At 38.3% G+C, this 27,342-nt stretch overlaps 3 protein-coding genes across 5 annotated transcripts; all 3 read left to right on the forward strand.

Annotated features, from left to right (window-relative positions):
• The first annotated feature begins 2,199 nt into the window (after positions 1–2,199).
• Positions 2,200–8,772, forward strand: LOC122076657 (probable boron transporter 2). 2 transcript variants are annotated; one of them, XM_042642072.1, is made up of 12 exons: positions 2,204–3,839; positions 4,127–4,209; positions 4,293–4,485; positions 4,589–4,727; positions 5,130–5,295; positions 5,607–5,773; positions 6,076–6,249; positions 6,362–6,457; positions 7,153–7,290; positions 7,405–7,724; positions 7,895–8,162; positions 8,245–8,772. In XM_042642072.1, the coding sequence occupies exons 1-12, from the start codon at positions 3,736–3,738 to the stop codon at positions 8,554–8,556; spliced, it is 2,160 nt and encodes a 719-aa protein (XP_042498006.1). In that variant the 5' UTR covers positions 2,204–3,735; the 3' UTR covers positions 8,557–8,772. The 2 variants fall into 2 exon arrangements, with proteins under 2 accessions (XP_042498007.1, XP_042498006.1); XM_042642073.1 differs by lacking the exon at positions 6,362–6,457 and having other exon boundaries at positions 2,200–3,839.
• Positions 8,773–11,330: 2,558 nt separating this feature from the next.
• Positions 11,331–18,264, forward strand: LOC122076659 (GDSL esterase/lipase At5g62930-like). The gene is made up of 7 exons (XM_042642075.1): positions 11,331–11,546; positions 12,067–12,299; positions 12,396–12,473; positions 14,224–14,364; positions 15,054–15,130; positions 16,493–16,657; positions 17,899–18,264. The coding sequence occupies exons 2-7, from the start codon at positions 12,201–12,203 to the stop codon at positions 18,068–18,070; spliced, it is 732 nt and encodes a 243-aa protein (XP_042498009.1). The 5' UTR covers positions 11,331–11,546; positions 12,067–12,200; the 3' UTR covers positions 18,071–18,264.
• Positions 18,265–19,857: 1,593 nt separating this feature from the next.
• LOC122076656 (ATP-dependent RNA helicase-like protein DB10) lies at positions 19,858–26,310 on the forward strand. Of its 2 annotated transcripts, none has more exons than XM_042642070.1 (9): positions 19,858–20,005; positions 20,753–21,158; positions 21,519–21,674; positions 22,487–22,555; positions 23,102–23,371; positions 24,095–24,445; positions 24,617–24,894; positions 25,016–25,393; positions 25,496–26,310. In XM_042642070.1, exons 2-9 carry the CDS (start codon positions 20,802–20,804, stop codon positions 25,971–25,973), a joined length of 2,337 nt encoding a protein of 778 aa, XP_042498004.1. In that variant the 5' UTR covers positions 19,858–20,005; positions 20,753–20,801; the 3' UTR covers positions 25,974–26,310. The 2 variants fall into 2 exon arrangements, with proteins under 2 accessions (XP_042498004.1, XP_042498005.1); XM_042642071.1 differs by having other exon boundaries at positions 21,522–21,674.
• The last annotated feature ends 1,032 nt before the right edge of the window (positions 26,311–27,342 follow it).

Raw genomic sequence — 27,342 nt, forward strand, 5'->3', positions numbered from 1 at the left:
TCAACTTGGTGTTTTTCGATTTTTTATAACAAAAAAAAAAATAAAAATGACAGAACAGTAAAACGTTGTTCCATCATTCGGTTTTGTTCCAAATACAAAAAAAAAATGAATTAGGGTAATCGTTCTTCAAACAATTTCACCAAACACCAATTTTTTGTTTAAAACAGCATCTTAACACATAAACTAAAAATTTTTTGACACGAAATGTCGTTTCTAAAACTGAATGACTACTAAACACAACTTTATTTCTTTCTTTCAGCTATGGTCTACGGCTCAAAACAGTAGAAGTGAATCAAAAAGGTGTATGATTACAAACTAAAATTGTGGTAGTGTGGATTTCACTTTCAATTGTGAAAGAGAAGGCCTTTTATGGCTTTTATCAAAGTGGCGGACCAGTTTGTGAGTTGAAATCAAAATTTATATCTAAAAAAAAAAATAAAGTGTACTTTCTAAGAAATTGCTAAACACTTTTTCTTTTTTTAGTAGAAGAAGCGGGGAACCTCAACTTCCCAAAATGCTTGATTATGAATTTTGTTATCATGACAAAAAAAAAAGTATGTTATCTATGTTTCTTTTGAAAAGATGTCAATTATGAGAGTGATATCCATGTAGCTAACTTGGTTTCACTTGAGCTTTCTTAAGGGAGGTATTTGATAGAAACATAAATAGATTGTAGATTTTAAGGATTATTTATTTATTTTTATTTTCTTTTAATTTTGAGATTACGTTTTCATTTGGTTAAATGTGACCTAAATTGAATGAATTAAAATAAAATTTCATTGATAAAGTGAAGTCGTCAAATAAACTGAAATAGAAAGAAATAAAAATTATAGAAGTCTATAATTTCAATTAGGTGTTTGGTTTGAAGCATTTAGAAGCTTTAGCCAAGTGTTTTCCTCCTACTATGTATATTTTTCCACTTTGAAACTTAGCTCTTTTTTCTCTAAAAACAAAACATAATTAATGTTAGTATTAAATCGAACCTAACCTATCTCATTTGTGGATGAGATTCTCGTACGAAAATCATTTTCATGCGATACTATGTGTGTGAATCAACATCGTATGAGAACCGAGAATTGGTGTCAATTGAGGTCGAGAGTGAACCAAAATTCCAAGTGTCCAATTCCGACGATTTTAAGAGGGAGAGAGAGAGAGAGAGAGAGAGAGAGAGAGAGAGAGAGAGAGAGAGAGAGAGAGAGAGACTCTGTTGGTAACTAGGTATCAATAGCAGCAACATTTTCACACCAAGGTTTTAAAAATTGGAATCAGCATCCGAATCAGACACTGCTAGTTTTCGATTCAAATAGGTAAAAATCGGTGAAATTTGATCAAGCTCGGTCATAAATGAAAGTGAATCGGTCAAATCGATTAGTGCCGATTCTGAGTTAAATCGATTGGGATTCACCAATTTTGAAACCCTAGATGACACCGAGGGCGGGGGATTTTTTTTTGGGAAAATTACATGATTACCCACTTTTGGGTTTCCCTTTATAAAATTACCCACAAAAAGTTTTGGTTAACAAAAATACCTAAAATTGGGTTTGGGTTTACAAACTACCCACCAAAAGTTTCAGTTAACAAAAATACCCAAAATCAGGTTTGGATTTACAAAACTACCCAAAATAGTAAGTTTTCATCTTCCATGCATAATCATGTATTTTTTTATTACTAAAACTTTGTGTGGGTAGTTTTGTAAACCCAAACTCAATTTTGGGTATTTTTGTTAACTTAAACTTTAAGTGGGTAATTTTGTAGAGGAAAACTTAATTTTGAGTATTTTTGTTAACTGAAATTTTTGGTAGGTAATTTTGTAAAGGGAAACATAAGTAAGTAATCAAGTAATTTTCTTTTTTTTTTTTTTTTTGCTCAACGACACTTGGATCGTTGGAGTTTGGGAGTTACAGGGAATCAGGAACTCCTCTTTCTTCTGTTATTTCGTTACTGGAAAAATTGAACCATAGAGGGGTGGTTTGGACACTTCAAGTGTTCAAATCCACCCTCCCCCACCCCCAACGCCCACCCTGGTCTTTTTCTTTTTCCAGCTTCTATGGCTGAAGCATTTAGGGTCCATCACCTCTGTTTTTGCCATTTTGTCGCCATTCTGTCCATCACTTACCTCTCTCTCTCTCTCTCTCTCTAAACCCCTTCTCCCCTCTCTCGTTTTCAATAATCTCTGAGATAAATGTAAATTACTCAAAAGTGCAAAATTTCACTCTCAAATCTCAAGTCTCAACTGTTTTCTTGTTCTCTTTCATCTGTTAGTCTCTATCATTTTTTTGTCATTTCGATCACCGCACACTTACGTATTTCCGAAATACTCCACTTCAGAGTTTGCGTAATTGAGAATTTCTGAATCTACCTTCTTCTTTTCTATATAAACCCCAACGATTTTCTGTCTTCTGCGTACATGTAACATCTTCTGAGCTTCTTCTTGACGTCCATCTCTAGTCCTCTTCTTCGATTTTCTTTCTTCCAAGTTCATGTAACTGAATCTTGTAGGCATTTTCTTTTTCAATTATGTAAATTGGGTTCGATTTGTTGATTTAAACTCTCTTAAATCATCTCAAGTCACTCAATGGTCATGGGTTTTCGCTAATTACTCCGTGTTTGATCTGTAGCCCTCTTGTGTTTAGAGTCAAAAGTGGTTTATGAGTCCACTATCTCTAGTTTTTAAGGGTTTTTGTTCTTGTCAGGGTAATGCCCTTTCTTTTTTAAATTTTTCCTAAACAGAGCTAAATATTGTTTGGCAGAAATGGGTCTGCGCTAGTCTTTGCTGTTCTCTGTCCCAGGAAATTCTCTTCTAAACTTAGGACTATTTCATTTAGTTTTTGACATGTGAAAGCCAAACCATGTAATTGATCAGTTAGGCTATGATATAATTTATAGACCTGAAATCAAGTCTCAGGAGGATTTCTGTCGGTTCTACCATGTAAAAACTAGTCCAAGTTAATTGATCTACTGGGTTTTGTGCTATCTTTATCTCTTTCGGGATATTGGATTGGCGTTTATCCTTGATGGGCAGGTTCCTTGCTGCTTATGGAAATAAGGGGTGAGACTTGAGAGTAGATATGAGGGGTCTTGTGCTCACTCGCTAGTTGAGTTCCTTGCAAATGGAGATTGTTTGTTTATCTCGTTAGTCATCTCTGTAGCTACTCCTAGTAGACTTTGTGCATTATTGACTGTTATCTGTAGCTACTCCTAGTAAACTCTGTTCATTAGTGACTGTTTTCTGTTGAGACCGAATAGAATGTAAGCAATACAGCTTTTTGATCTATGTTAAATTGAGGATGTATCCATGTTTGAGCTTAGATTCATGTGCATAAGTTCCTAATTGATTCATTTGTTCTTCATATAGAAAAAACAAAGTTCATTCTTTAATTATTTTTCAGATGTAACATTCCACTTTATACAAAGAAGGATTAGTAGTCATGGACCAAAACACGGGCCACATGTACATTCAAAATGAATCAAGGTTATATTTCTTTAGTTTTGTTTTCATCCAAAATGCTATGATGATCAAGAGTTTCCATTCTGCCTGCCCATAGTTTGTCACCAGCTATCTTTGGGGATGCAAGTTTAGGTATCACAATGGCCTCTCAAGTCCCTTGAAATTGTGTGTTTAGCATATATTATATCTATTATCATCTATAGTCTTTTTTTTTCCTCTGTGTGTGTGTGTGAGAGAGAGAGAGAGAGGACTATAATCCTTTTGTGTCACAACACGGATAAACTATCATGGAAGAAACATTCGTGCCCTTTCGTGGAATCAAGAATGATCTTAAAGGAAGATTGTTGTGCTACAAACAAGATTGGACTGGTGGGTTTAGTTCGGGTTGCAGGTTTGTATTTCTTCCACGTCAAGTTCTTCCTTATGATCTCGAATTTTGGCTCCTGGATAAAACTTTTGCATTATCAATACTTTCCTGTCCTCCCTATCCATCTTGGTTTTAAGGAAACCTGTGTTTTTTCCCCGTTTAGTCCCATACAGATTACAGGGTGTCATTGTATGACCAGGTTTCAATTAAAAGTAAAAAAGAACAAAAGATGCCTTGCAAATATTACTAGTTTGTGATTTATTATTTCTATGATGCAACTACAGAATTCTAACATCCCTTCGATTACCCAGGATCCTTGCTCCCACTACATACGTATTCTTTGCTTCAGCAATTCCTGTAATATCTTTTGGGGAGCAACTGGAGAGGACTACAAGTAGGACAATCTAATACAACAATTATTTGCTTTCTTTGCTAATTGGATGGAGGATTTAACAATTCCAGTAATTGTTTTTGCAGATGGAACTTTAACTGCAGTGCAGACTCTTGCATCTACAGCATTATGTGGCATCATTCACTCAATCATTGGAGGACAGCCACTGCTTATTCTTGGGGTTGCTGAGCCAACAGTTCTGATGTACACATTCATGTTTGACTTTGCTAAGGACAGACAAGATCTGGGTCAGAAGCTCTTTTTGGCCTGGACAGGATGGTACACCTTGATTGCTTTCGATCTCCACATTGATAGCCCAGTGCTACATGTTTACATAACTCTTCTAGTGGATACTGAATTCCCAAAGCTGATCTGTTTACAGGGTTTGTGTGTGGACTTCAGCCTTGCTGTTCTTGCTGGCAATTCTGGGTGCATGCTCTATTATAAATAGGTTTACACGTATTGCGGGTGAACTTTTTGGTTTGCTTATAGCAATGCTCTTTATGCAGCAGGCTATTCGGGTAAGGATGCTTTATTATTTTTCTTAGTGACTGTTAGAAGGTAGCCAAATTTTAAGCAAGATTTAGTCAGGACTATTGTAGAATTGGATCCAATTAGGGAAGACATATATTATTGTTATTACTTTTATATCCTGTTGATTTATATACTTCTGTTTCTACTGATCTAGATGTTGTATTTTGGTATATGTCTTGTGTAACATAGTTTTATACAGATATGTGTTGATTTGTGGGAAGATTTTAGCACGTTTAGAGGTCCAAAACCAGTTTACATGTGAAATATAAATCATTAAAAATGAGGAGTTTTTCAGTCATAGGATCTTACCATTTTTTTTTCTTCAAATTGGACGCCCATCATCATATACTCTGTTCAGTAATAAAAAATTCATGTATTTTATCTAACAGGGTGTTGTGGAGGAGTTTGGCATACCGCAGAGGGAAAAACCTAATCAGACTGCACTGTTACCACCATGGCGTTTCAGCAATGGAATGTTTGCTTTGGTTCTCTCCTTTGGCCTTCTTCTAACTGCAATAAGGAGCCGCAAAGCTAGATCATGGCGTTATGGGACTGGTATAAATATTTAATTCCGATGTGCTAAAGAGGCAATATACATATATAAATATTATAAGGTCAAGTAAGTTTTTGTTGCAACAGGGATTCAGTCTTCAATTTTATAGTGCCTACTAAATAGAAGAATCTGAACTGGCTTCTTAGGAATTATGTTCTTTCCTTTGGATAATGAATATTGATTTTCTATATCCATCCTTCCGATAATCCTTAGAAAATAGGCAGTACTTGTTTTATATTTTATATTAGAAAATATATGCTTGCTTTTTCTGCCCTCTGTTCAAGATGTATAACTTGCATGGTTGTAATTGTAGGTTGTCTAAGGGGATTCATCGCTGATTATGGAGTCCCACTAATGGTTCTTGCATGGACTGCTGTATCTTATATACCAGTTAAAGATGTTCCAAAAGGGATCCCAAGGCGCCTTTTCAGCCCGAATCCATGGTCTCCGGGTGCTTACTCAAATTGGACAGTTATCAAGGTATTTGCTTTTTTATCAAATTATAGCAGTTTCATCTTCCTTTCTGTTTTGGACCCATGGATCGCAGTTACCAGTTACCACTTAGCTCTGCCTTGGAAATGAGCTTTTTGAATACCTTTGTGGCTTGTCAAAAGGAACATTTTTATTGGAATTTAATTTTCTGCATCTCATCATTGTTGATTCAGTTCTTCTGCATCTGGGTAAACTATTTGCTAGGAACCTATTACCTTGAATTCCTCTCTCTTCTTACGCTGCCTCCTTTTTCTTTTTTTATTAGAAACTCATATATGTTTGATGAGCAGGATATGTTGAATGTGCCGCCATTATATATTGCTGGAGCATTCATACCTGCTACCATGATTGCTGTGCTTTATTACTTTGATCACAGTGTTGCATCTCAACTTGCCCAACAGAAGGAGTTTAATCTTAAGAAGCCACCTTCATACCATTATGACCTCCTTCTTTTGGGTTTCTTGGTAAGCCATTGGGATTGAATCTCAAATTTTGTTTCATTCTGGAGCTTGTGATCCTTGTTTCCATGCGTTTAGTGGAGCTTTTCTTTTGATTTTTCTCGTTCTTTTTGGGTAGGTCATAGTATGCGGTCTAATTGGCATCCCTCCTTCTAATGGTGTTATTCCACAATCTCCAATGCACACAAAAAGTTTGGCTACCCTGAAGCATCAGGTAAAATAAGTCCTACATGCAAGACCATAGAAATTTCTGAGAAATCAAACTAAATATTGTTGTAAATTTACTTAGCAGGTGTGTGTTCTTTATGGATATGGTTTCCTTATGTATTTTTTGGGTTATTATCCAAATCTACTGTTGGTGTGAGGGGTGGAATCCTCTGGTTGTACTTGCAGAGTTTTTCAAACTGTGAAACTTTGCATATGAAGGATCCCTATTCTTTTAGGGGGATAGTGTATTGGAAGAAGATGATGTGCCCTCCTTGTGGTGCACATATGAGTCATGCAGAAGGGTTTGTTTCTTTGCTGGGGATTGGATTGGAGATTATGTTCCTTCCTTATGCTTTTAAGATAGAGATTTATCCTTGGATGAATGATTTTAAACTTCAATTTTATTGACAAGCTCTGCTGCACTCTCCGTTATAAGGTAATAAATCTGATAGGTTGGATCATCTGGTCAAATCAGATTTAGGCATGTGAGATGCCCCAGATGGGCGCACCTAATAGTTACCTTGACTACACAATTGCTGTGCCATAGGCTATCCAATAGGACTTCATCCTGTTTTTTCAGTATTCATTTTCTTTCGAGTGCCTCAGGCCTCTATGGATACAAATACTTCTCTCTTTTTTTTTTCCCTTGTCACTTTGTTCTTTCTTTGGTACCATTGGAATTTATGTGGAATTTTTATACAGCTTTTGTGCAATAAGCTTACAACAACTGCTTGGAAAAGTATTCGTAAGAATTCGAGTTTGGGTCAGTTGTATGGGAGCATGCAAGAAGCGTATAATCAAATGCAAACTCCATTAGTCTTTCAAACTCCACCTGGCCTGGTAATTGAACATACCTGATGTTTCAACACATATTCAACAGTTGTTTTTATTTTCTACCTTCCCCTTCCCCTCTTTCACCATGAATGGTTTTCTTGATGGTTGTGCTGTGAACAGGGGCTGAAAGAGTTAAAAGAGTCCACAATACAACTGGCTTCAAGCAGTGGCAACATTGATGCCCCAGTTGACGAATCTGTGTTTGACTTGGAGAAAGATATTGATGATCTTTTACCCATTGAAGTCAAAGAACAGCGTCTTAGCAATTTGCTTCAAGCCTTGATGGTTGGAAGTTGCATTGCTGCAATGCCTCTCATCAAGAAGATCCCAACTTCAGTTCTTTGGGGCTACTTTGCTTTTATGGCAATTGAAAGCTTGCCGGGAAATCAATTTTGGGAGAGGATATTGTTACTTTTCACTGCTCCTAGTCGAAGATACAAGTAAGTTTTCATTCATAGATTTCTTAGGCAATGCTCTTTCCAATGGATGGTCCTCTACGTTTCCATGATTTACGCTTTCATCTCCTTGATTGTAACTTCTAATTTATCTCAAACTCTCACCAGTAAGTTTTCATTCATACATTCAGTAATGCCTATATCAAACTTCTCAGGGTGTCGGAGTATCATGCAACATTTGTTGAGACGGTTCCATTTAAAGCCATTGCAACCTTTACCATTTTCCAGGCGGTTTACTTGCTTTTATGTTTTGGCTTAACTTGGATTCCAATTGCTGGGGTCCTTTTCCCACTATTGATCATGCTTCTAGTCCCAGTGAGGCAATATGTACTTCCCAAATTTTTCAAAGGGGCCCATCTTCAAGACTTGGATGCTGCAGAATATGAAGAAGCCCCAGCTATAACATACAACCTCTCATTTGGTGTAAGTAGCTAGCATGACCCTTCCACCAAGATCATGTCCTAATGCTTTTTCACTGATTCAATAATCTGTCTTCACTTGGTAGGAACAAGATCCTCAAGCAAGAAATGTTTGTACAGACAGTGGAGAAATTCTTGATGATATTATCACAAGAAGCCGCGGTGAGATTCGCCACACATACAGTCCAAAAGTAACAAGTTCAACCCGAACCTCACAAGATGATATTAAGCCCCTGTACAGTCCTAGGGTGTCACAGAAGGCATACAGCCCACAAGTTGGTGAGCTAAGGGTGGAGCAAAATCCACAATTCAGGGGGAAGGTGCCTGAAGCAAGGCAAACTCCCAGTCCTCGGCTGTCTATGCTTGGACAACATTCTCATGGGCCAACATCTAAGTAAAAGCTCGATAATTAGTTAGCTAGCTGTGTAAGAAAGTTGTTAAGGGTACTTGAGAAGGTCTGTGTCCAGTTTATGTAACTTTAGTAGTTTCTTTTAGGTTGTGCTGTTTCTAACCTGTGACTCAGTTTGGATTGTCCATGGTAGCATCACTCTATCTTGTATCTCCCATTGGGCTGGCAGCAGAACATAATGATTATAAGATGTCATTATTTCTCACATGTTTAGTGAAAAAATATTCTATTTCTCCCTTGGAACTAGATTTTCTTTTCTAGATCCATTGCATGATCTGTCTTCATAGTCTTGACCTTGAGAAATAATAAGAATAAGAATTATGATGAAATTCACCTTATCAATGATTTGTTCTTACACGAACTCTATGGTACAAAAATGATTACTCTAAACGACCTGGCTTTGGACCTTGCCTGACTGATATTGCTCGAGGAAATGGACTGATGATTCTGTGCATGAGGGAAACATTTTTTCCACCCCCAAAGTAGATCAGAAAAACTTTCGAGTTGGAATGAAGTTTTGAAATTGAGATAAAACCAGAATCCTACGATTTCTTTTGAAAATAAAGATTAACAGAATTTTGCACATTTTTGTAAAGCACTCCAAATGAACATAATCTGATTAACATGACAAACATTACAGGTAAAAAGGACATACCAAGTGCACGAGGCTCCCACTACTGCAAGGTCTGGGGAGGGCCATCATATACGCAGCCTTACCCCTGCTTTGCGGAGAGGCTGCTTACTGAATGAAAAACATCATAGGTCTGGCGTAAAATACACTAATTGACACCATCGCAGAACTGACATTCATTACATTGACTCTTGTAAGCCAAGTTTGTTACATCCATTGCACGAATTCTTGTAAGCTGAGCTTGAGTACTGAAAATCGTCTCAAAAACATGCTAACATACAAAATACTACTTGCATGTAAGCTTGTAAGGTGATATGTCAGGAAATAGTAGGGACCATATGTTTAGCATGTAAGGTCCCTTGCCCCAGGAGGTGCTAAGCTTGCCTACAATTGCCATGAATCCAAAATATGCTTTCTTATTTATTTATGATGGCACTCATGGACTTGGAGATACCCATATCTGCACTTGTACTTGGTTGGAAGATGTTTGAGGGTATTCTCAGACATTGTATATTAGTATGAAACTTAAGTATGTCTTGTAGTATCGAACACATCATGATTAAATTGTTTGAATGTACTTGCTTCAAGATTGGATGACAGGAAAAGACCACCCTCCTTGTCTTTGCTTTTGCTTTGCAAGTGAACATGAGGTTTCTGAGTCAGTGATCCACCATTGAGGATCAGCTTATCTGTATCTGTTGTGTTCTCATCACCTTTAGTTTCTTTTTCCTCATTGTCCTGAAGACTACACTACAGTAGACCTAGTGTTAGGACCTCCAATGGGATTCACTTTGGCCTAGGATATGCCTTTGTACTTATCAAATGTGGGTTCTTCAATCCTCCATAAATAATACCTGTGCAGCATAGAAGGGAGACAGGCTTTTCCCTGTCCCTTCTATCTGTTTCTGTTCTTTTGCTTTCCCCACAAGCACTCTCTTATTGGGGTTTAATCTTTACCATAAGGCTATAAGGCTATAAGGCTATAAGCCTATAACTATAGGTGTGGGACCCGGACGAGGTTACATCAAGGTTAAGTCTTATAATAATGGAAGCCAATAAGTCCTTTCTGCTAGATCATGGTGAGGGCTGGATCTTTTGTGCTGTGCAATAGCCTGGGGATATCTCTCGTTTTTTAGTCTTGCATGTCTGTGTTTGTAACATGCTTTTAATTATTACGAGCATATGATAACTACCTAATCATAATACCTTGACATAACTGGTGGTTAAGCAGTTGAAACAGCCTCTCGATATTCTCGAAGTAAGGCTGCATGTAGTTCTTGCCTCCCCAACCTCACACATGTAGGAGCCTCATGCACTGGGTATGTATTTTTTTTTTTTCCACAATACCTTGACAACTGCTTACTCTATCCACTTCCCTTTGGTTTGTTTAGTTGATGATATATTGCCATGTTCAATAGCTTCTAGCTTGAAAACCTGACTCAGATATGGTATCGCTGGGAAGACTTGCTTTGTTATGTTGAGTCAATTTCTTTACATGAATATCCGTAAAAATAAATACACTTGTAGGCTTTGTCAGGTTATGAGAAAGGCAGATGAAAGAAGCAAAATGATTTTAAAAACCAGGTTTTGACTCAAGCATGTCATTTGAGTCAAGTAAAAAAAATAAGAAACCTAGAGAGGAATCATGAATACGCGATCAGATTTAAGAAATGCTAAACCAAGTTCAGTCAATCTGAATTTTTATTGACTCGGTGTTTTTGCTCAAGTCATGGGAATCTCATTGAGACTTTTATTTTTTATTTGTTGATTTAGATCACAATATCACATACTGTTGTAGACCCTAAGTTTGATCCACAACTACATTAAACTCAATAATTGCTAGTATTATCTAACCTAGACCAAACGGTTCAATTTATGGTTTAAATGGTGAAGATGGTTGAGACAATTCCGATTCGTAGTGGGCCGGTTCAGGTCCGGTTTCTGATTCCGCTCTTAAATTGATATCCTCAAGAGGAACGGTATCACGCCGTCCAATACGATCCTTCAATACAAAATGGAACGAGTCCGGTTCAGCTCCTCGTACGGGGAGCAAGAAGTTTCTTCTTGTGCGCTCTTTAATCGACGCGTGTCCTCCACAAACCTATTACGCGCTCAGACGGTTTATACCTCAGTACCTCACCCATTCCCAATCCCCCCCAACCTCGCCCCTCTCCACTCTGTTCTTCCTCCCCAACATACTTCGCGACCCCTACCTATTCAAGAGTACGCTCACAAGGAAATACCTTATAAAAATAAGTAATTCTCTCCAGAAACCCTAGTTGCAGCAACCAGAGATTCACTCCGATCACAAATTCGGGGAGGGTGGTGGATTCGGCCTTCTTCAAAAGGTGCTGCTTTGATTGATTTTTATTTTTGTTTAAATGAAGTCCTTAATTGACTGTTTGATGCTGAAATACGAGTTCTGCAATGGTTAGATTTTAAAATTATGTTTATAATTAGGGTTTTGAAATTTAAAAATGTTGAGATTTGAGTGGATGAATTCCCACGGCGGCTGCGCCGTCCAGGGGGAGTAGGGGGTGGGGGAGGAAGATCAGGGGCGGTTGTGTTCTGCGAAGAAGAAGGTCGTTTGAAATTGAATATTAAAAAAGGGGGTTAAAAAGAAGAGCCCGTATTTGATTTTATACAGTTGGAAATTGGCACTTGTAGTAGAATGTTATTATGTCTGCACGTACGTTCACCTGAACGTACGCCCATTGCCATCAAATGGGAGAGGAGGCGTATTTATGGAAATAAAACGGACACTAAGACAGCGACGTTCAGGTGAACGTACGTGAAGAGGATCTATACCTATCGTGCGGTCGACTCGTCGTTGTCAAAGACTAATATTGATGCGTGCATCACCCGCAGTTCCCTTCCGCTGACGGTGCCATATCAACGACCAATTCCACACTTTGTGGAGCGGCTCTCTCTCTCTCTCTCTCTCGCTCTCGCGCTCGCACTCGCAGTCGCAGGCACAGACGCACGGAATTTAGATTTGTAGAATGAGGCCTCAGATAGTGTTGTTTGGAGATTCAATCACAGAGCAATCTTTCAGACGAGGTGGTTGGGGAGCAGCTCTTGCCGACACCTACTCTCGAAAGGTGCGGTATTCTGTCTATCTATCCCACCCCTGCGCGGCTCCGCCATTGCTAACTTTTGGAAATGTTTAATCTTGTTTTTCGCCCCTGATTCTGCAGGCTGATGTAGTCGTTCGTGGATATGGTGGATACACAACTAGATTGGCTCTGTTCCTTTTACATCGCCTTTTCCCACTTGTAATCTCTTCTATCTCACTTTCCCAACCCCACCATTTTCTCTTTCAGTGGATAAGCATTTGTCTCTTGGCTTATTTCTTCCAGTAGTAACTCCTGTTTTCTAGTTCTTGCTGTTTAATACCTTAAATTGATGAGTACCATCGAATGGGATAATTTTCTGTCATTTTTATGCTTCAAATTGGGATAACTTTTTCTCATTGTTATGGCTTCAAATTGACAAGCGGGGTTCCTCCTGATTGCTGGATTTTGTTTTATTTGTTTGTTAATTTATAAAATTACATCTATCATCAAAAGTTTTGGAATAAATTGCCGAAGATCATCTTCGTGTTATATAAAACTAAATTCAATGGAGATTTACGTACCTCCATTAGGCCCCATCATTCCTCCTCATATCATATCCAGTCAACTTTGCTGATTTGCTCTTCTCCGGTGAGTTGCAGCGTATCCATTGTATCTCTCCTGTCTATGACAATCGCCAATACTGCACTCTCTGATGGGTTGTTCTCCGGCTTGTGTCTCTCCCACAGTTACAGCCAAAAGATGGAATTTTCTGTAATTTATAGTCAAGCCAAAACCCTTCTCATTCTTATTTCTTTGTAACTCTCTACCATCAAAGGGGTTACCTAGCATGATAGGTAACTGCCACTATGTTCTGGAAACTAAACTTATGCTGATGTGGGAATTGGGCCACATCAGCCAACAGTTCATTGAAAATATTGAGAACTCTGGTGCACAGATCAGCAACAAAAGAGAAATTACAGTGAAATTAAAATGAAGAAAACTTGAGGCGACGCTTGGAAATTTGTCTGTCCCTGGAAGTGAATACTGCTTAAAAGGCAATTAATGAAATTATAATAAATGGGGGAAACCGACTTAATACTACCATTCAGAAATCACAAGTAATTTATACTTTCTTGACACTTTGTCGTTTTATTTTGTATCTATTGTTTGATATCATCTTGATATTAGAGGATGATGTAAGATGCCCTTTTGTTATCATTTGTGGCATTGTGCTCCAAAGCCAATTCCTAATCAGTCACTAAACTCTGGAGTTTCCATCATTCACATTCTAATCTCATTCTCTAACTATTCTTATTAACAATTAGAGATTTCCTAACCTTTTCTTTTACAAGTAGAAAATTGAATATTTTTCCATAAAATTATTTAATCAAATAATTGCAACTATAGGTGATGTACAAGAAATTTATTGGGGATAAGGAAACCAAAATTTTGAAATATACATTAGTGGCTGGAATAGTGAATAAGTTAAACACTAGTAATAGTCTCACAGTAGTCATAACCGCTTACATTTTATCCTAGGCCTGTCCAGTAATTGTATAGACATGTCCACCAGCTGAAATCATCCTTTAACACTACACCTTGGTGCTACTTTTTCCTCCTCCTATCTTAGTCCTTTAGTATGGAAGTGATTTCTAATGATAATTAGAAAGTTGAAAGGCTTGTGGAGAGTTCATGGAAATTAATGAATTCAATAGATCATGCCAAGAAGCTGGCTCTTCAATTGAATTATGTTTTCGGTCATGTTTGAGGGATAAGAATGGTGTTGTTGGATTCATTTTATGAAGTACATTTAGATAGCAATACTTTGTGCAGGGAGCATTATCTGCAGTAAAATGTTTCACTGCTATTCAAGTACTTTATAAAAAAAGGCTAAAACCTGCATATTTCTTGCATTATCAGTTCATTCTCAAAGTTTTTAAAGAAGTTTGTTTTATATCTTATTTTTCAGGAATGCACAAACCCTCCTGTTGCCACCACTATTTTCTTTGGTGCTAATGATGCAGCACTTTTGGGTAGGAATAGTGAACGTCAACATGTGTCTGTTGAAGAATACAAGGAGAACCTCAGAAAGATAGTTCAACATTTGAAGGTTCAAAATGAGCTTAATTAGCATCTGAAAACCTAATTTCTTTGTAGCCCATTTTCTAATTGTGATTCATGATTCTTGTTTCACGTTTGAGCAGGACCAGAATTTATGTCAAAATTGCAAATAATTACCTTCTTTTGTTCTAGCATCAGAATGTAGATAACATTCCCTCATGTCCAAACATTTTCTTATCCTGGATAGTCATTGTATTGATATATTGATATTTCACTGTTCAACTGATGCCATTGTCAGGCCTTTAGTTACAGTCCAAATGATGCAATTCTGAGGAAGTTTCAGTAACCCCCACTGAGGTCATGTTCTACAATGAGCATTTATAGAGCTTACAAGAAAATCCAGTTTCATATAAAAACAAGAATTCTTAACAATCATCAGCCAAATAAATTATAAAACTGATATAGATTTTTGCTGGACAAGTTTTCAGTTTTTTATAGATCTTTGTGGTTCCATTGTTGCAGCCCACAGCTGGGGGCCTTATTTTTGCAGGTTCCAACAGGGCTCTACATGTAACCCATACTGGGTCTTCGATTCTGGAATTCCAAGCCTGTAACATCTTTTCATCGTGTCTACTCCTAGCATGATGGGACCAGATATATTCATTCTTATTTATAGTTCATAGTGAAACTGATTTAAGTGTTTGGGAAGGTTTTTCTCATGTGATGTTTGTCTGGCAGAAATGCTCCCCCACCATGCTGGTTGTGCTTATCACGCCACCCCCAGTGGATGAAGAAGGTCGCTTGGAATATGCAAGGTTTTATATTTCTCTGCCTCCAAAATCATGTCCATAAGCTTTTTAGTGCTCTTATAGGAACTGTGAACTTGAGCCCAAATTACTTTAATGAAAATACATAATCAAATCAGAGGTTTTTCTCAATTGTTTTTTTTTTCCTTATTTGGATTTCATTATGTTCATGCTACTCTTTTTTCCCTTGTTTCTTTTCTTTAATCATTAACATTTTTTCTATTATTATTCATTGTCTTAAACATTTAGTTTGTGTAAATGGGTTTTGTTTCTCCTTTCTTTCGTTGAAGGGTTTTTGCAATTCTGTTTCTGCTCCCCGACTTGTTTTTCATTTATTCTACTTAGTATTTTCCTACATTATAGCAAACTTCGTGCGTATGCTTTTTTAATCTTTCTGCCTTGTTCAATTTTTTTTTTTAGGGTAAGTAGTATGTATTGAAAAGAAGAGAGAAGAGAAAGAATTTACAGAAAAAATGGCAGCCCTAGAATCCCCTATTAGACATGCCTAAAGAAAGGACTGGGCCTCACAAACACCCATGGGGAACAGCCCCCCATCAACAAATGGAATCGAACAGCAAGATAGGGTTCCAGGGAGGGACTCCTTACATTCTATAATAAACTTCATGATCCCTATCACCTCTTACAAGACCTAAGATCCGTTGATTTGCTTCCCTCCACACATGAATAAACTCCTTCCTAGCTGGAGAATGCACTTGGACAAGAATCTTACTCTTCAAAATCTGGACACCCTCATTACTGTATTATGCCCGTCAAAGAGGCACATAATGGTTGGGGCTTGGGTATTTTATTTTCTTAGGCATACCAATGTGTGGGCTACTCTTCAACCACGCCTAGTGTTTATAGAAATTGATGTACATAGGAAGCTCGTGCCATCTTTCCTTTTGCTATCTTCAACAATTTGCTAAAGCCTCTATATGCAAGGGAAGAAAGACAATTGACCTTGTGAATTTCAAGATCAATCAGTTCATTGACCACATAGATGGTGGATGGGTTGGTTCTTTGGTCTTTAACTTTGAGTCCCATCAGGTATTTTCTGTTTAATGTGAAAGCAAATTTTAAGAATTTAGGGACCTTTCTATTTTTTTGATTATGTGTTCCGTTTCTATGTGACTGAATTGAACCATTTACTTTACATACCTTCTGGAGGTTGACCCCTCATCCAAAATGCTTTTTCATAAGTTCTTGTACTCATTTCATGGAGAGACCAAACTGAACATTCAAAAAACCATAAAGTGGATCTGCTGAGAATTTGTAAGTGGGTAGCATATGAAGCAAATTAAAAGCTCCTCGATTTCTCCAATACTTTATCCTGTTTCATGCTTTAATAATATTTCATTGGTTGTTTTATAGATCTGTGTATGGTGAAAAAGCAGTTGAAGTGCCAGAAAGGACAAATGAAATGGCAGGAGTTTATGCAAAGCAATGCGTGGAATTGGCTAGGGAACTTGGTCTTCCTTCTATTGATTTATGGTCCAGGATGCAGGAAACAGAGGAGTGGCGAAAAAAAATTCTAAGGTTAGTGAATTTGAAAGCTGTTCTTTCATTTATGAGGTTGATGGTGGGGCTGTCAACAGCCCAGGCCTGGCCTTCATGGCACAGACTGGGCCTGAGTAACATTGTCTTGGCACAGAAAACTCTGGTAAGAAGTCTGGTCCAGTTCTGGTATAGGGTTTTGTGGCTAAAGACCAGCCCAATAAATCGAGTCTCTTGCAAGCTCTGGATTTATTTTGGTCTGGTGATGGGTAGGTCAGGCCCATAAATCCATTGCTTCCCATGTTGTGTGAATAGTTGATCTGTCCTGCAGTTCCATGAGTGGAATGTAAAAGGACTGATAGTGACATTCGCTTTTGCGGTCACTGCACCTCACACTTGTTGTGCTAAATTTGTGCAACTTGATGGTCGATTAAACTAGATGGGCATGCAAGTATCAGAAGAAAAAAAAGCATGTATCATTAACAAAATGCAGTGTCATTGGGCCTTCTTTAAGTGCTTAACATGGGTTTGTAGAAACTGTAGTGACTGAAAGGTGCTCATTTTCCAACCTGGTATATTGGTCAAAGTCTAGTTTGTATGATAAGTGCGAAAAATAAATTAGTTTAATTGTATGTGGTTCCTCCTCAGTTTAAACATTGTCATTTTTTATGTGATTTGATAATGGTTGGGGATGCACTGCAATGGATTCAGTAGTACTTACTTCCAACTTCTAACCAAAAACTCCATAAATATAAAACAATTAGCTATGTAACCTTCTCTAGACTGGGGAAGAAAGGACTAATATGTTTCTAATAGGGACTTGGCAAAAGCAACTTTTGGCATTCCCTTCTTTAGGCTCTTGACACACTAAAAATTTGTACCTTCTCTCATACTGCGCCTTCCATTGTATGAGATCAAGGAACAGATATTTTGAAGAATTACCCTTTTGCTTGAGCAGGTAGCTCTATGTCCTGTCGAGAAATATGCAGATAAAAGAGGAGGGTAAAATGAATTGAGGTGTATCTACAATCTAGGTCTCTTCTTTATTTTTTATTTTTTTGGGGGGGGGGGGGGTGGGAGATCTTTAGAATTTGGGAGATAACAGATGTTAAAACTCAATTTCCACACTTTTTAAGTTCTTTTATCATAATTCACTTAACCTTATTGTAGTTTTTATCTTTTATATAGGTATTAAAGTCAGTGTACTTGATGTTTTATTTTTCCATCACAGAGAGATTTCTAACTGTCAATCTGTTTTTATTTTCTATTTTATCTCCCTTCAGTGATGGGTTGCACCTAACAGAAGAGGGGAATGCAGTTGTCCACCAAGAAGTGGTAAGAGTGTTCAATGAAGCATCCTTCTGTGCCTCGGCAATGCCATATGATTTCCCCCACCATTCTGAAATCGTCAATTGGAAGGATCCTTCGACTGCTTTCGGACAACAATTCTTATGATCTTTAATCTTCCATTTCTTTAAGTTAGTTTATATGTTTGAAGAGTATATGGAACTGTTTTTGCTATTCATAATTAAAAAGAAGGAAAATAAAATTATGTCGTCATAAGCTTGTGGCTAATTTGTTGTGGTGCATCAGATTACATTCAACACTTATTATAATTAGTCATAACCGTCAATCTTTTTGTGTGGATACTCACGCTCTTCCTTGCTTGGAATCTCCATGTAGCTGACCCCATTAAGTTGTGATAAGGTTTTGGATGTTGTTATTGTTGTTGTATCAGTGAGAAGCTGTTTGATGTCATTTTATGATGTAATGTTCTCTGAAGTTCCAAATGTTATGATTCCTTAAAATTTAATAATTTCATTGTTGAACTTTAAGATGTTGACCAATTTAAGTTTTACAATCCCCTACTGCATTGGGAGGACACTACAGGACTCCAATTAGGTAAAAGATTTACTGTTGTTTCTATAAGGGATTTTCTTATTGACACCCCTCATACCTGAAGGTGTTAATAAGTTATAAACTTACTTTGTTACCATTTTAGTATTACAATTTTTTTTTCTCGATTAGGTTAATAGTGTAATTTTATATGTGTGCTTGAAAAATGTCTATGACAATGACATGATGATGTCATCTTCAAATTATTTTAGAAATTTTGTTTAGTACCCTTATCTTGAAGAATTTTTATGAATGATTCAAAAGGCAATTTAAAGGGGTCAAGTTCTAAATTGTTTCTTCAAAAAAAGTTACTAGATTTTTGCCCTTATGGAGAAGTTTTTTTGGTCGAATATGTTTAGTCAACATGTTTAGATCAATTTTGTAAACAATTTCAGTTTGAAATTAACACCCTTAGAAGATCCAAAGTAATCTATACCGAATAACCCAATAAAAATCAATATATTTTAATATTTTTTCTCTTGTTTATGAATGACCATTAAAAAAATCAATATCAGATCAAAATCGATCAGACCAAGTCAAAATTGATCAAACAAACTTACCAATTTGGATTTGATTTGTGTCGATATATGAATGGTCTGGTGTATAAAACATCAGACCAGTAGACCAATGGAAGGCTGCATGAGAGTATATTCAGGATGAGTCAAGGGGGCAATGTGCACACATGGATGATCAATTCCTCTTGTAATTGCAATGACATGCACCATTAGTCCCTTTTACTCTACCCTTTTGGGCCAGTGGGCGGTTGGGTGTCCATTTCCCCTCTGGACCACCATATAGGTGGATCCAACTTTCACTAAAAAAAGGGATCCGACTCCTCTCTTGAGCGTCCATTGCCCAGGTTTTGCCCATAATTACTTAAGCGAGCACCATGTGTCCAAACAAAGATACAATGGTTTTCGATGCCTTGTTCATCATGCCTCAAAGTATTAGATCTTCACTTTTAAAAATGGCGCTCACCCAGGTATCTATGGACCAACGTGGGCCTATGGACCTACGTGGGCGATGGACGCTTACAGAAAAGTTGAATCCCTGAAAAAAGGGAGCAGCGCAGGTTTTTCCCATCTTTCACAGTTTGGACGTTCCTTGCGTACTTTTTCCCATCAATAAAACCGAAAAAAAATAGACACTGTTGGATTGGTATCATTGGAAAAAAAAAAAAAAAAAAACAGAAAACGACGATATTTTGGTAGTTCGTCGGGTTATTTAACCACAGTTAATTGTGAACTGTGTAACTAAAATAATATCGGGTTAAATATTTAACCTATCTTCCTTTCCCCACCTGGATCCCTCAAAGGCCCCCAACCTCTATATATACTTGACGCCATTATCTTGGAAACATTCGACGTTTCGCACTTTTCTGGAACGTTGCGGCTCTGCTGTTTGGGAAAGGGTGGAGAGAAAGAGAGAGAGAGAGAAAGAGGGACTTCTCTGTCATTCCTTAAGCTGACGGTTCTGCATCGGAAAGAACGGAAGGTATGCCATTTCTCTGCAGAACCAGGGAGATGTTTAGTTGATTCTCGTAACCCTAGGAGCCAACAAATCAAGTTCACTTGGAGCAATGTAGCTTAAGTTCACTAGATATGGTTCAGTGTCATCTTTTTTATTTCCATTCTTGTTATCATTTATGTTGTTATCATTGGTTATTTATGGGTTTTGGAACTCCGATCTTCTTATGCGTTGGGATTTATTAAAATGGCTCAATGATTAGACCTTACATTCTGAATTTCTTACATAATTTAGGGTTACTATGTGGACTACAGTTCCGTCTTCTTGTTGGCATCTTGTTTCTGGAAATTCCTGGTCGCAGATTTGGAAATGTGTACATTTTAGTTCTGCTAATGTATGACGTGGTTGGATGATTTCCCTCCCTTTCTTCCCTTATTTTTATTGCACTTGTTGCATGGTTTATTCGCTAAAGCTTTTATAGAATATGCCATTAAAAAATAAAAAAATTCTGAGCTATTCTGGTAGCGATTGGTGTCTTCGTTTTGTTATACCTTTGGCCTTTGGTTATTACTTGGCATTCTCTCCCCTTGATAACATGGTCTTAAAGTTTGGGGTTTTGTGGATAGCTTTTGTCTTTCTTAAACAGTTGCAATTTCCATCCTGTGAAAATGATGGCTTTATTCCTTGTTTTTAAATCGTTTTGTGCGACTATTTATCTGTAAAATTCTGTAAAATTGGTCATTGAGTGGGTGTCTGAACATTTCTTTTGTTCAGAGAGAGCTTGTTTAGGTATTTCCGTAATTTTCAAATCGTATTGTTGGCAATGGCTGCGACTGCAACTGCATCTGCAACAGCTCCGTCCAGTGGTCCACGTTATGCACCGGTGGACCCTACGCTTCCGAAGCCATGGAGAGGTCTTGTTGATGGTAGCACTGGGTATCTTTACTTTTGGAATCCAGAGACCAATGTCACACAGTATGAAAGGCCAGTTGCTTCTTCACATGCCAGCCCGCATGTGCCTCAGAAGCCTTCTATGACCCCTATAAGTTCCTCAGTCCAGACTCAGCAATCTTCTCAAGGACAACATAATAATAGTGGCAGTGAAGAAGATCTGCAATACCATGGAAATGCTATTGGTGGGTCAAAACTTGCAACATCTCCTAGATCAAGGGATCATCAGGTATTCTTTTGACTGCTAATTCAATTTGTGCTGTATTGAGCTCATTGGTAGCATTTTTGTATATTCATCAAAGATAATATCAAATACTAACTAAAATGTAATTATTTTATTCTTATTTGTTTGGCAAAAGGTTTTGTACATGCATGGCCCTGCACACAACCGTTGCATGAGGGATAAGGGTCTACGCTGCACCCTTTTATCCCCATCTGATGATTGTGCATGGTCGTGCACCATGCACGATCGTGCACAAAACCTCTCCCCTCTTTGTTAATAAATATTCCATCTTGCAATGTATTGTGTTTTCTCTTTATTTGTTGAATATAAGGAATATTGCCTTTTTTTTTTTTTCATTTTCTATAGCAGATTTCAAAAGGTAGCAGTGTATATTCACATCAAGTCCTGAATGGGCCTAGTGCACAGGCTGCAAAGTCATCAAGCAGAGGGCATGGGTCTTCAGATACGGGGAGTGGTTCATCTGCAGAGTCCTATCGCCGACAACATGAAATAACTGTTTCTGTGGGTATCATGTAGCCATTCATTTATATTAAATTTAGCTACTGCTATATTGTGCATGGTATCATGTAGTCAATTGTCTATATGTATTTGTCATCTCTCAGTAGAGGGAGGGACTCTTCATTAAAATAAGTAAAAATTTCTGCAATTTATGTTCTTGAAGCTGCAAGCCTAGACGAGAACCTGCAGCTAAGGTTTTGAATTTTATTTTATTTTTCTTGGGAGGTGGGAGAGGAAGAATATTTGATCTTTTTTGGGGTTGGGGGGGGGGGGGGAGTATTTGAGCTTGGCACCCTGTAAGAAGTCAAGAGTTCATTTAAATAATTAGCTTTGAGATTTGATATTCTATGCCATAGTGATGGGATCTATGGTTTTTATACTCAATGCTTCTGGTTGTAGCAGTTTTTTGTATCTCATTTTGATCTTCCAATCAATCGCCGCCTTTTGCTGTAATTTTTTCTATGGCCTTTTTTTTTTTTGGTGGGGGGGGTAGGTCAGCATCAATATATCTGAACTTCAGTCTAATTTATTCAAATTTAAACAATGAATTCTATATATTACTTGCTGTTATGATGATTTCAATTGTTGTTGTATTCATTTATTTTAGTATTTACAAACTTATGACTAAAATACAATGTAGCCATGTTTGTCTTAAATATGGCTGTTTAAGAATAACAGAAAGGTGTTAATTCTAACTGGAAAATTCTCTAATAGCTAGGTTTAGTTTGCAGAACTACCCCTAGACTTGTAGCTCTGTAGTGCTGTTAATGTTTCTTTGCTGCTAAATATTTATTTATTTGTCAATTTTCTATCAGGGAGTTAATGTGCCTGCTCCTTTTACATCATTTGAATCTAGTGGTTTCCCTGCAGAGATTCTTAGAGAGGTATCATTTATATTTCATTTATTATAGTTTCTTTACTCTTCATCCAGATATGTTGCAACCTCTAGTAAGTTTTCTGAGCTCTATATCCTAACATTTATTGCTTATGCAAGTTTTGTAATTGCTGGAGGTCCATTGTTGAATTTCAGACTCATATCCATTTTTCCCTCTGTTACTTTCTTTTTTGTCGCAGGTGCGATATTTGCTCCATGGAGGAGCTAATGTCGTACACTGTGCTGCCCTTGTTGTCTTGCAATAGTTGGAGCGCCCTTATATGGTGGACCAATTGGGAAAGGCTTTCCATATCACTCAGTTTGTGGCCGGGCTGCCTTGGTGATGATTCAGTCTGCCACTTGGTCCGAACAGAAGAAGGCCTCTTTCTCCTGCTCGAGCTTGCATCAGCAAGCGGCAGCCGTCTGCGTAAGGAGGATAGCGCTTCTCTAGCGTTACCTTGTCCTCCGGTTAATTCCAAAAATGAAAAACAAACAGAAGAGTAGACTTGAAGCCGGTGCCTCTCCTCATGGGGGTTGCTTGTTTGTGCTTTTCCAGGTACATAATGCTGGGTTCAGTGTGCCAACTCCAATTCAGGCCCAGACATGGCCTATCGCTCTTCAAAGTCGTGATATTGTAGCTATTGCCAAGACAGGCTCGGGGAAAACCTTAGGCTACCTAGTTCCAGGGTTCGTTAATCTTAAACGCTGCCGTAATAATTCTCAGCTGGGTCCAACTGTTTTGGTACTCTCACCAACTAGGGAATTGGCTACACAGATACTAGATGAAGTGGTGAAGTTTGGCAGATCATCAAGAATCTCATGCACGGTTTGTTACTTCACATTTTGATTTGGTTGTTCTGTAATTTTTTAAACCCCCCCCCCCCCCTTTTTTTTCAGAACTATGACTTTCCTTCAAAGTTGGTATGCTGGGATAATATTTTCTAGAGATTTCTTGGCAACCTGTTACTTTTTTCCCGTTCTCAGTTTTAGCGTCCAAAAATTTAGGAGTATGAAATTAGGTGCTTTTATAGAGGAATAGTTTGGATGGAAACACTGTTATCCAATGAATCAATGGATTCATGGACCATGCTTCTTGCGCTAAGTGTAGAAGTGGGGGGTTAACTAAACAAAGATTTCATTTTTGGTATTAAAGGGTCGCACTCCATGTAGCTGACCCCATTAAGTTGGGATAAGGCTGAGTTTTTTGTTGACATGTTGTAGTACTGTTTTTGTAATCATTACTCCACATGATTTTTCATAAACTACTTAAATTTCTTATGATATTACTGGTATTTTTAGATTTAATTTTATTTTACTTTTTGAATCCAAGGATTTAAGGCAAAGCAAAGTGAAATTTAATAACCAAATATAGAATGATTTGGAGTTAGTGTCATAACCATGTTGAGTAATGATTGCAAAATTTCTTCATTATGTTTGAAAATTTCATTCCCTTCCCTTTCCCTTGCAACCAAAGGGAACCTTAGGGAGTTGGTAATTTCCTTTCTTTGTTGGCTGCTGAAATTATTTATCATGTTTTTTTGTGGATAAGTGTTTATATGGAGGGGCTCCAAAAGGTCCCCAGCTTAGGGATCTAGAACGAGGAGCAGATATCGTGGTTGCTACTCCTGGCCGTCTGAATGATATTCTGGAAATGAAGAAAGTTAGTCTACGTCAAGTTTCATACCTGGTGCTTGATGAGGCAGACCGTATGCTAGACATGGGTTTTGAACCTCAAATACGGAAGATTGTTAATGAGATACCTGCGCGTCGACAAACTCTCATGTACACTGCAACATGGCCAAAGGAGGTCCGTAAAATTGCGGCAGATTTGTTGGTTAATCCAGTTCAGGTTAACATTGGCAACATAAATGAGCTTGTTGCCAACAAATCTATCACTCAGGTGGGTTCAAACTACCATTTCTCTGTTGCCATATTGGTGTCAAATAGGTAGATTGCATATCCTTTGTCTTCATTGCTGAATTCAATATTGGTCTGGGAGTCTTCTTTATAACTGTTGTCTTTTTCTGATGAATTGTGTTTTGCAATGACATATTCTGCTTGTGTTATACAGTATGTTGAAGTCGTAGCATCCATGGAGAAGCAAAGGCGGTTAGAGCAGATACTGCGTTCTCAAGAACCTGGGTCTAAATGCATTGTCTTCTGCTCTACCAAGAAGATGTGTGACCAGCTTGCTCGTACTATAGGCCGCCAGTTTGGAGCTGCTGCCATTCATGGAGACAAATCTCAGATCGAGAGGGATAATGTTCTGAACCAATTTCGCAGTGGGAGGTCTCCTATTCTTGTAGCAACTGACGTTGCTGCTCGAGGCTTGGATGTTAAAGATATCAGGTAGAGAAATGCCCAATTTGTGGATTGTGTATTTTGTTAATTTCATTAGTTCGAATTCTTGGTTTTCTAGCAGTGGTCAATAGAGATAATGAAAGTTTATTTTTGCAACACAAACTTCTAGGGTGGTCATAAACTACGACTTCCCCACTGGAATTGAAGATTATGTGCACAGGATTGGAAGGACTGGAAGAGCTGGTGCCACTGGAATGGCTTACACATTCTTAGGTGAACAGGACGCAAAGCACGCATCAGATCTTGTAAAGATTTTGGAAGGGTCAAACCAAAGAGTTCCACCAGAGATCCGTGACATGGCTTCACGCGGTGGTGGGATGGGCAGGTATCGACGCCAGTGGGGGTCCTCTGGATCAGGTGGGAGTGATGGAGGCCGTGGTGGATACAATGATTCCGGCTTTGGTGGAAGGGGTAGTAGGGGGGGCCCTCCATCTTCAGGCAGGTCAGAGAGAGGAGGTCGTGGACATGACCGTGATCTTCGTGACAGGTATGCATGCCAGTTTGACTGGTCCTGGTAACTCTTTTTTCCTCCATAATCTTGGATGGTAGCTCATGTGACATCAACAATGGATTTGTTACACTGGAACAGGAATGACCGAGATTACAATGATGGGAATGATGTGAATGCATGGGGTGGTTATGAGAGGAGTTATCCTGCAAGTAGTAGTGATCATTGTGTCCGTAGCCGTAGCAGGAGCCCTAACAGAGGCTATAGCGGTAGTGTTGATAGAAATGATGGTGCCCCACCTATTTGGAGACATTCTATTGCGGTAATGAAGGATTCACCACATGGACAAGGATCTGTGTATCCAGATCATTCATCATCTGTACACAATCGGAGTCTCGGGGGTGAAAATTCACAATCCCTATCTGATGGGAGAGAGAACACAAGGGGATCTTATGATCCAGCGCAGCAGTGGGTGGGATCACCCCATCAAGGAGGAGGTAATGTCCAACCTTCTCCACTCAGGGGCGAAGAAGATGAAGAGCAGGATGACATGATTGCTCCAAACGATGACGAGGAAGTTGTGATTTTGGAGGAGAGGGATGTTGGTGGCTGGAGTTAATTCCACTGATGACGGACCAGCGTGAGATTCACTTTTTGTTTTCTCATATTAATGCATATTAAGGGTAAAGTTGCTTATGCCTGTGGCATATATATGTGACCCTACTGGGGTTTATCCTTTTGTTTTGTATGCCTCTCTCTGGGGTTCTTTCCTGATGGTTTTTTGGAGATGACGATTCCAGGTAATATATTTTTGGGTAATAGCTGAAAATAGCTACTCAGTGTAACTGCACGGGAAACGGGCGTGGGTAGCCCACAAACTTGATGACGGCTAATATTATATTGTGTACTTGTTCTTCTGTATACAGTAAAATCAAGAAATCCTCTCGCATCCTCCCTAGTCTTGTGTAATTATTTAAAGGGAGAGTTTTATGTTCAGGAGCATGGCTCCTACACTAGGATGAGATCAATGAGAACACACAGAGAAGTATCAACAGGGGTGGGATTTGTGCCTTTCATTGAGGATTGGGCTGGTCATTTGTCCTATTTTGAATCTGGTGCTAGCACCACCAATGATTGGGCTGGTCATTTGCCCTATTTGAGTCTGGTGCTAGCACCACATTCATCAGCCATTACTAGTCAATTGGCCATAAGGGAAAGCTTGAAGCAACAGTGGGTTTTGGCTACTGTATTTGTTGTAGGACAAATATGTGTAAAGAAACAAAAGAAGAGACTTTAGTATAATATATCCTCGGTAAGAGGGATGATTATTTGTTTCAAGGAAACAAGGGAGAGGCTTAGAGTGACATACCCTCGGTAATGGGGATGCCTTTAAGTATTGGATTCCTCGCCTTGATCTGTCAGATTCGGTGACAGATGATAGATTATTGTTTTAATAGCAAGTAGCATACCGTCATTAATCTCTAACAATGTGATACAATGTGATGCTACTTGAATTACTGTGATATATAGAACCTGCAATAAAGTTATCTCCATCATCTCTGATGAAAACAGAGATAAAGCAGCATTACCAGCTCGAAAAAACCATGAAGAATTTTTCCCACTTAGTTGGACTTGTTGCTGTACATGGCTTGGGTGATCTGTGACTCTAAAACAATAAAGTTGCCAAGTCTTCTTTAAATTCTTGAAGATGAGCAAGGGCTGGTTCCATCACTTGTTGGGCAGATTCTTTGTTGCCTTTGAAGATGTAGTTTTTTCTTGATTTCCGTAGGTTTAGTTTTTTCTTGATTTCCGTAGGTACTAGCTGATGAAGGTCACAATGGAATCAATCCTACCAAAATCATCTTTTTCTACGTCATCTTCAATCCTCAGTCCAACCTTATAGGATTTGGGTCCTAGTGAGCTTGGCTAGGAAACCTAGAGTTAGGGGTGTCAAACGGGCCTGGCTAGCCTGGGCCAGGCTGAGCTTT

Source organism: Macadamia integrifolia, chromosome 4 (assembly GCF_013358625.1).
Source record: "Macadamia integrifolia cultivar HAES 741 chromosome 4, SCU_Mint_v3, whole genome shotgun sequence".
In the NCBI taxonomy this organism is placed as follows: Eukaryota; Viridiplantae; Streptophyta; class Magnoliopsida; order Proteales; family Proteaceae; genus Macadamia; species Macadamia integrifolia.

Bases quoted from the DNA above. Each gene is read 5' to 3' on its own strand.
- LOC122076657 (XM_042642072.1), top strand. From the start codon at position 3,736: ATGGAAGAAACATTCGTGCCCTTTCGTGGAATCAAGAATGATCTTAAA. The intron at 4,486-4,588 runs GTACACCTTGAT...ATCTGTTTACAG, and splicing joins TTTTTGGCCTGGACAGGATG to GGTTTGTGTGTGGACTTCAG. The intron at 5,296-5,606 runs GTATAAATATTT...TTGTAATTGTAG, and splicing joins ATCATGGCGTTATGGGACTG to GTTGTCTAAGGGGATTCATC.
- LOC122076659 (XM_042642075.1), top strand. From the start codon at position 12,201: ATGAGGCCTCAGATAGTGTTGTTTGGAGATTCAATCACAGAGCAATCT. The intron at 15,131-16,492 runs GTTTTATATTTC...GTTGTTTTATAG, and splicing joins GGTCGCTTGGAATATGCAAG to ATCTGTGTATGGTGAAAAAG. The intron at 16,658-17,898 runs GTTAGTGAATTT...ATCTCCCTTCAG, and splicing joins TGGCGAAAAAAAATTCTAAG to TGATGGGTTGCACCTAACAG.
- LOC122076656 (XM_042642070.1), top strand. From the start codon at position 20,802: ATGGCTGCGACTGCAACTGCATCTGCAACAGCTCCGTCCAGTGGTCCA. The intron at 21,159-21,518 runs GTATTCTTTTGA...CATTTTCTATAG, and splicing joins CTAGATCAAGGGATCATCAG to CAGATTTCAAAAGGTAGCAG. The intron at 25,394-25,495 runs GTATGCATGCCA...ACACTGGAACAG, and splicing joins GACCGTGATCTTCGTGACAG to GAATGACCGAGATTACAATG.